This window comes from Emiliania huxleyi (assembly GCF_000372725.1).
Source record: "Emiliania huxleyi CCMP1516 unplaced genomic scaffold EMIHUscaffold_1128, whole genome shotgun sequence".
Taxonomy (NCBI): domain Eukaryota; phylum Haptophyta; order Isochrysidales; family Noelaerhabdaceae; genus Emiliania; species Emiliania huxleyi.
The window spans coordinates 1-7,891 of NW_005201623.1; the positions used below are offsets into that span (position 1 = coordinate 1).

Below are 7,891 nucleotides of genomic sequence, written 5' to 3' on the forward strand. Positions count from 1 at the left end.
GCAACCGCGATAGCCGTCTGAAGGAATGCTGTATTCAAAATTCTTCGCCCGCGCTGGCGCGCGGGCGGTCGGTCGGTCCCCTATGTGCCACGGTTTTTTTGCCGTGCATCCCTGTGGCCCACAGCGGGTTTGGGGGAATATTCAGGAAAGCAAGAAGTTAAAGAAAACAATTTTTTATTCACACAGCAGACAGGGGTCCCGTACCATGTGGAATCGGCCCTCATTCACACGACGTTGAAGTGGAAAACGATGGCGTCGACAAACAGCTGGCAGACGAACCGGCCCTCATTCACGTTGACAAAGTTGGACGTAGCCGCCGAGACGTAGCCGGAGTAGTGGACGCAAGGATGTCCCTCCCACGCCGTCTCGCCGTCCGTGCAGTGGCGGTGCTCCTCCACCTTGAAGACGGAGATCCCCCACGCCTGACTGCTCTGGTCGCCAGCGCCGCACGAGGACGTCGGCTCGAGCAGCGCGATGTTCTTGTGGTCCCACGCACTCGAGACCAGCGCGTCCGCCTCAGCCGCGTCGCCCTCGATGGTCTTCGCGAGGTGGTGAGGGAAATCGGTGAACTTGACCGCCGTCTGCGGGTAGTAGTTGAAGGCGATGTCGGCCATGAAGTGGGCCGCGGTGTCGCCCTCCGTCTCGCCTTTTCCGACGTCGCGCTCCTTGATCACGACGTTGAGGTTCGAGCAGAACCCAGAGGTGGCGATGAGCCAGGCGGGGTCGTCGACCACGTCGGGCACGGGAGGAGAGGGCTTGGGCGCGAAGGCGAGGCCGCGAGCGGCTGGGTTGATGTCGTCGACGGTTTCTGCCTGCGCACTCGTGTGGTGCGTGGAAGTTCAAGCCTGCATGTGAGTAAGTGCGGCTGGGCGGAGCGACGCACCGGCAGGGCAGACGTCGACAGAGCGACGAGCAGAAGCGAGGCAATCTTCAGCATCCAGTCCAAGATGTACCCCGCGGAGATGTACCCCGCGGCCAAAACGCCGTTTTTCAGAAGAATTCTTACAGGGAAACCTTTCGCCGTGTGTGTGTGTGTGTGTGTGTGTGTGTGTACTCACTGTGTGTGTGTGTGTGTGTGTGTGTGTGTGTGTGTGTGTGTGTGTGTGTGTGTGTGTGTGTGTGTGTGTGTGTGTGTGAAAGCGCCGTCGCAACTGCCATGTCGGCCCTTGTAGGCTGGTGCTCTCGCCCCGCTGGCGGCGCGGACCGGTGCCGCGGCTCCGAGCCCTCCTGTGGGCCCGCGGCGGCTCAGCACCCGACGCCGCCGACTGCAGCACAGCGTACGACTCCTTGATCAGCATCGCGACGGGCACGACGGCCACGGTCCGGCGCAGCGCGCCCCTGCGCTTCTTGACGTCGTGCATCGGCCCGTGCAGCACCGGCTTCGATCCGAACACCTTCCTGTAGTAGCGCGCGACGGCTGGCTGCGACGGCGCCGCGTGCTCCGCCGGTAGCAGACTCAGAGCAGCCGCGCTCTGAGTCCACATCTTGTCCTGCCAGGCGGCGATGCACCACTCGGTGAAGCGGTGCGAGACGGACTTGTTGCGCGCCCAGGCGGGCGGCGGCGACCACTTGTCGCCCAGCTCGTAGAATCGGGACTCCTCTGCCGCCACCTCGGCCGCCCAGCCCTGCAGCTCGCGCCGATCACGCGTCGAGGCAAGTACCAGCGCGAGGAGCTGGACCTCGGCGTCCGAGGGCGGCGCATGCGACTCGGAGTGGAAGAACTCGTCGATGCGGCGTGCTGGCGGCGCGGCGGCAGCCAGCGCGAGCGTCGGCGGCGGCGTCGCGGGCGAGGCGAGAGGCCCTGCATAGCGCTACAAGTCTGGCCGAAACGGCCTTCACACCCGCTGGCATCCAAAAACCGCTCCTTAACGACGACTACGCGGCCCGGCGGTCGATCTGCGCCTTCTCAGCGGTGGAGGGGATGTGGGCGGTACGTGCGGACCGCGTGGTACTGCGATGGCTTGACGAGTGCGACTCCCAGCGTCGACTTTTCGACCCCACGGAGCCTCTGCTGCTCCGGGGGGGTCTGCAGACCACCCGGCCGAACTTCAGAGTCGCGGTGCTCCTCAAATACCGCTCAAACGCCCACGATGTTGTGGAGGGGACATATGCTGATGATCCTGGCCCGATTGGTTCGCTCAGAAAGCTTCTGGGCGGTCGTTAAGGTTCGCTCCCCGCACACCGGCCCGGAAGTGTGTATGGTACCCTAGAACGGTGCCGACGGGACGCGGCTCCAACGCCCGCACGTGGCACCTTGGAGCACTTGGAGCACTTGGAGTGCAGTCGGTAACCTCACGTCCAGGACCGGGGAGCTAAGAAGCGCACCCAGTTGGCCGGACGCTCGGCATCGGGTTACCGGCTAGAGCGCGCCCGCCGGCACGCTCTAGCCCACGGGCAAGAGAGCCCTAGCCCCGGGGGTGCGCGTTCGCAGGGCCATAACACGGGTCTCCGAGGGATAGTACCGCGCTCCGGGTTTCCCCTAGCAGCAGAACGCACCCTCTACTCGGAGCTAGTAATATGAGAATACTCTCCGAGGGTTAGCCCCGCGTACCAGGTTTCCCCTTAACTGCAGCACGCCCCCTCTACTCGGAGCTAGTGATACGGCAATACGTACCGCCCCAACGCAGTACCTGTACTACTCGACGATAATACAAGAATACGCAGCTCGGAAGTTGCAGACGCCTATAAAGAAGAACAGCAAGCTAAATTTCGGCGGCTAAAAAGCAAAGGACGGGCGCTTTTGATCGGCAAAGGAAAGTTGGAGTAACGGCGACGGCGTTCGCAATGAAGTCGCCTGTCGAGCAGCTTCCGCGGCGCGCATGCGCCGCGGGGTTGACCGACAGCCGCGCCTCTCGTGCCTCCCGTGCCACGCGCGACGACGCGCACCCTGCGCGCCAGTCGGCGCACTGGCAGTACTACACCAGTCAGCACGGCGTGGAGCAATGCATCCAGGGCATTGTGCTGGGCGCCAACCAGCATGCCTCAGGACAGAGCAAGGGAGCATGCTGCGCACCCTGGCGCAGCGCCAGCTCGCCTCCAAACAGGCACTCTCACCACTGCACAGCCGCCCACGAGCGCCCGCAGCTGCACTGCTCAGCGCTGAAGCTCAGGAGCCTCCCCTCGTTGTCGCAGCTTTGTGCAGTGCAGCGTGCGAGCAGCGCAGCGCCAGGCCGACCCCTGGCACGCCCGGGCGGCTGTGGGACGGAGGCCCGCCGAGCGAGTGCGCCGCATCGGCGGCCATGTCTCCCGCCGCCGCGAGCGAGCGGCGCAAAGAGGCAGCTTCGCGCATGCTTTTCCGTAACGTTCTCGCGACGTGGAGCACGAGTTTTTCCTTTATTTTCGAGGCAAACTCGTGCGGCGCGCCCCGCCGCCAGCAGGTCCCACCTGCCAGCCTCACCGTCCCCGTCCTGACCGAGTTGAAAACGAGGAAGCGAATCGCCCGACATGTCGCGGCAGACGCAGTCCCTGCTGCAGGAGCAGGACCAGCAGCTCTCCGTTCTCGGCCAGGGCGTCAAGCGTGTCAAGGCGCTCGCCGGCGACATGCGGACGGAGTTGCAGGCAAGTGGCAGCCTCGCGCGTCGGCCACCGCGCGGCAGCGGATTCCCACGTGACCTCTGCACACGCTGGTGGTGGCAGGACACACCTCATCTCGCAGCGCCCGCGCTGGTCCTGACGCCGCCGCCGCCGGCGTTCACAGGAGCAGACGGTGATCCTCGAGAACCTGGAGGACGACATCGACAGCGCGGACTCGTCGATGAAGTCGATGCGCAGCCGCATGAACGCGCTCTACGCGCAGACCGCCTCCTCCGAGCGAGCTCAGTGGAGCATCATCCTCTGTTTGCTTGGTGAGCGCTCTGCTGCCGCCCTCGCCATGCGCCCGCCCTGCCTGCCTGCGCGCATTCTGCTGCGCCGCCCGGCGGTTGACGCAATGGCCACCATCGCATGGCGACACCTCTCAGTGTGAGGACCTCACAGCGTCCCGTGCCGGCACAGTGTCGCCGCGCCATACGCAGCGCCATAGCCACAACGCCACAGCAGCCACCGCGCCACAGCAGCCGCCGCGCACGCAACGCGACGCTCCTCTCTCGCTCGCTCTCCCGCGCCCTCCTCCAGCACCGCCGAGAGGCCCAGACCCCTCCGCCAACCGCCAACCGCTCCTCTGCCCTTCTCGCAGGCGTCCTCGCCGTCCTCACTCTCCTCGTCATGTCTTGACGGCCGCAGCGCATCCCGCTGCAGGCGCGTCACTCGCCGCCCGGGTTGTTTTGCTATTCTGTCGCGCGCCCCGGCCAAGGCAGACGTCGGTGTGCGCCGTGCTGGAGGCCAGGGAGAGTTGTTAGCGCAAAAAGCGAATGGTGGCCGGTCGTGGCTCCTCCCGGGGGACCCGACTGTCGACGAGGAGAAGTGATCTGTGTGTGTGATCTGTCGAGATCAAAGCGTACTGTAGTCGTAACTCCTTTTCAGTATAAATTCGAGCCGCCCAGGCTTCTAGGTACACCAGCTCCGCGCGCCCCTGTCTGGCGGGCACGTCGCCCCATGGCGCGCGTAGCTATGACAGGGACCGCGGCCGCGGATCCGGCGGCGGACGGGGCTGGCGCGCAAGCGCCGGCCACCGTCGGGCCGCCGGGGATGCGCCGCGGACGGCCCTGGAATAGCAGCGATCGCGCGCACATGCAAGACTGCCTCATTGCCGCAAGGCTTGCAGGTGTGTCGCAGCTCAGGTATGAGGTCCCTGGCTACGGGACGGCGACCTTCGACCTGAAGCACGAGAAGGCCGCGGGCGACCGCGAGCCGGTGCAGGCGGCGGAGCGCTCGTTCGTCGAGCGCACCGCGCCGCGGAAGGAGGAGCTGACGGAGGAGCAGAAGGATGCTCGGGCCGCGGCTCGCAGGGCCAAAAAGGCCCGGCAGAAGGCGAACAAGGCGGAGAAGGCTGCGGCGGCGGCTGCGAGCGAGGCTGAGCGTGCGGACTACCCGCACGCGCAGCTGCGCGAGAACGTCGAGTTCGTCATGGACGGCTTGGAGGCTGCGACGCAGGCGGCGCGCAACCCAGCGGGGTCCAATATTCAGGTCGCCTACTCGCTGCCTCCCGAGGGGGGCAGCGGGTTCGGCGACCTGGTGTACGCCACGGTCCCTCTGGGCTCCGTGGCGACCAAGGTCGCCCGGGACTGGCTCGCCAACGAGCTCTACGAGCCGTCCCGGGGCGGCAAAATTGATGCGGCCTGCAGGGACCGAAAGGTCGCCGACCTGATCACGGCTGCCGGCGCCTCGGCGCCGGCCGACGCCGTGTTCGGCGGCAGGTTCGCGACGGGCGAGACGCCCCGCTCGACGACCTCCGCCTCCGAGGCGGACGAGGGCGACGGCGCCGGCGGCGATGGCGGGACCGGCTTCGACCTGTTCGGGCCGGACCCCACCCCCATGGAGGACCTTTGAGGCCCTCCCCAGTCTCACCCCACCTTACCTCTGCCCCCCCCTCCCCCCATCCCTCTGCCTCCCATAGGGCAGGATAGCACTAGCATATGCGACTAGTGCGCACACTGGGCCCACATAGATGTGACCCTCTGGGGGGAGGCGGGGGCCCTAGAGGGTATCCATGCGGGGGGGAGATGGGGTCCCACGGCCCGCCGCAGGCGCCGATTTTTTCGGGATTTTTTTTCTTTTTTGCGCGATTTTTTACTTGTTTTCAAGGAATTCGCCGTACTTGCGGCCATGCTATCACGCCTTGCGACAGCCTGTCGGCGCTGCTGACCGTGCCCTGCTGCACAATTGACCACCTGCATAGCTCGCGGCCTTAGTATCAAGCATTCAGTGACGACCTGATCGTACGGCCAGTAGGAAGGTGTCCTTCCAGCGCGTGCACGCTTCTGACGCAATGCGCGTCACAAACTGCCTCGGCGACTGGCTGCTGGCACTCTCGAGGCTATGCCTACACAGCCTCGCGCGCATGGGCAGTCAAGAGGGACCATGCACTTTCTCAGGACAGCGCCAGTGCCTCTCCCTTGGACCGGCAAACGTGGTGGTCTCGTGTCACCAATGTGGGACCAGTGCGGCATCGCGCCATCGACAGCTCTGAACTGCGCCTCACCACTGACCGGGAAGGCCGCCAAGTGGGCCAGCACCGGTCACACATTGTGGCAGCAGTCAGCAGTTATCTGATAGCTAGAGCAGCAGCGTCAGGGTCGCAGGGTCGGATCATGTCAAGCCTCTCGCCCGGCCGGCCGCGTGCAGACGTCGGCCTGTCTGCTGTCTGGAGTGATCTGTCGGCGGTCAGTACGACCGATCAGGTTGGAGGTTTCTCATGATTGGAGGGTCTATCTGTGTGTACTCCTCGAGATCTCTCCAAATCTGCCCTCTGATTAACCTAGCTTAATCGGGAAGTCGGTGCTAGTAGAGACTAGTAGAGCCGGAGCCCCGTTTCCGCACTGCGGCGCGGCGCACGGTGCCTCCGGGGGCCCCCACCTCCCCCCAGAGATGTGACCCGCCCACTCGAGTGCGGCGCCCGGATGCTAGTACTTGAGAAGGCACCAACAACGCGGCACGGCCCGTTTTGGATGTCTGCGGAGATTCTGTCTTAGCACACACAGTGAGTCATTCGGAGTCATTCGATGGCCAGAGTGCGATTGTGTGTGTGCGGGAGTTGGTTTGTCGGGTGGGAGGGGCAGGCTGCTCACCCACGTGCACCGGGCCAGTGCTTGCACTTTGAATGCCGTGGGGCTCCTGCCCGTGTCCGGGCGTGGAGATGCGAGGGTCGCCCCCCCTTGCCCCACCCTTTGTGTGTGTGGAGAAATCTACCTTACCTTACCTTACCTGTCTGTCCAGCGCGTGCGGCGCGCGGCGCGCGCCCCCCGGGGAGGGTTCCAGACACAGGCTCTCTAAAGGGTGTGAATGCTGAATTGACGGAGATCGGCCACTCCGGGAAAAGGTGACCGCATCTGGGTGGACTTCCGAAACTTCCGTGAGCACCTTAAATGGCGAGCCGTGTCGCGTATCGATCGAGCTCGCGATTCGGGCCTTGGAGACCACGAGGAAGACTTCGTCTGCTAGGACGGAGTCCCGACGCTCGCTGCGTCCGCTGGAACTGGGGTCTACACACCTTTCGTGGCCGCGTCCCGCGGTGGAGGACGCGACCCACTTCGCCACAGACGGTCCCGCGCCTCGCCGCTATGAAACGGGCACACGCCCCGCACCGTCCGCTGTGTGCCCGTCTTTGTCAGGAGTGAAAAGCCCAACGCGCTCGTCGGTGGCGGCTTCCTCCAACCTGCGCCGCGCTCGGCGAACCTCGACAGCGCCTTCGGTGGCATGCAGCTCTTTGCGACAGAAGCCTGGAGAGCAGCTCCTCTGCTGCTCACACGCTCTGCACAGTTGACACAGCCTACTGTGCGGCTGCCACAGCTGTCTCAGCGATGGGCTCGCCCTCACTGGCCCTCAGTCACTTGTGCTGCGGCTTGTGTGAGTGACACTGCTCGGCGACCCAAGTGTGTAGCGCGTAATCCGTAAATTCCACCGCACTGTTTTGGGTTTATTGGGAGATGGGACGGCCGTTCTCGGAAACTAAGGACGCCGGCGAGAGAGTTCAATGATAGAGTACCTTGCACGTGCGCGCGCCACTCTTCTCACCAGTCCAGTCCGTCCTCTTCCTCCGGCTCCGCCTCGGACCGCCTCCGGCCAGGCACGTTCACGTGCCCCCACGGGCAGTGTCTGCAGCCGTTCCCGCAGCAGGGGCGCCGCTTGAGGTACGCCTGCGTGAAGACGCTGTAGCCGGTGTCCGGGTCGATGTACGTGTCGCGAGGCGGCTGGCTGCGCACCGCCAGGCGGTGGAGCGCCTATGCACAGCTGCAGGCGTGAAGAGACGCCGTTCACAGCAGCGCGCTCTCCGCGAAGCGGCGGCCTTGGCCAT

The 7,891-nt window shown here is 65.0% G+C and overlaps 4 protein-coding genes across 4 annotated transcripts in view; 2 read left to right on the forward strand and 2 right to left on the reverse strand.

The window, feature by feature from the left end:
- Positions 1 to 224: 224 nt before the first annotated feature.
- EMIHUDRAFT_251560 (hypothetical protein) lies at positions 225 to 2,348 on the reverse strand (the record flags this gene model as incomplete). The annotated part of the gene is made up of 5 exons (XM_005791460.1): positions 225 to 812; positions 884 to 1,001; positions 1,267 to 1,811; positions 1,943 to 2,006; positions 2,326 to 2,348. The coding sequence occupies 5 exons, from the start codon at positions 2,346 to 2,348 to the stop codon at positions 225 to 227; spliced, it is 1,338 nt and encodes a 445-aa protein (XP_005791517.1).
- An 891-nt stretch (positions 2,349 to 3,239) lies between these two features.
- On the forward strand, positions 3,240 to 4,405 carry EMIHUDRAFT_251562 (hypothetical protein; the record flags this gene model as incomplete). The annotated part of the gene is made up of 4 exons (XM_005791461.1): positions 3,240 to 3,377; positions 3,457 to 3,666; positions 3,698 to 3,819; positions 4,237 to 4,405. 4 exons carry the CDS (start codon positions 3,240 to 3,242, stop codon positions 4,403 to 4,405), a joined length of 639 nt encoding a protein of 212 aa, XP_005791518.1.
- A 128-nt stretch (positions 4,406 to 4,533) lies between these two features.
- Positions 4,534 to 5,427, forward strand: EMIHUDRAFT_251563 (hypothetical protein; the record flags this gene model as incomplete). The annotated part of the gene is made up of 1 exon (XM_005791462.1): positions 4,534 to 5,427. The coding sequence occupies one exon, from the start codon at positions 4,534 to 4,536 to the stop codon at positions 5,425 to 5,427; it is 894 nt and encodes a 297-aa protein (XP_005791519.1).
- A 2,180-nt stretch (positions 5,428 to 7,607) lies between these two features.
- EMIHUDRAFT_251565 (hypothetical protein) overlaps positions 7,608 to 7,891 on the reverse strand; it is a gene marked incomplete at both ends in the record, with an annotated part of 2,736 nt that continues 2,452 nt past the window's right edge. The window contains one exon of the mRNA XM_005791463.1: positions 7,608 to 7,817. Within this exon, the coding sequence (XP_005791520.1) occupies positions 7,608 to 7,817 (210 nt within the window). The remainder of the gene's footprint in view (positions 7,818 to 7,891) is intronic.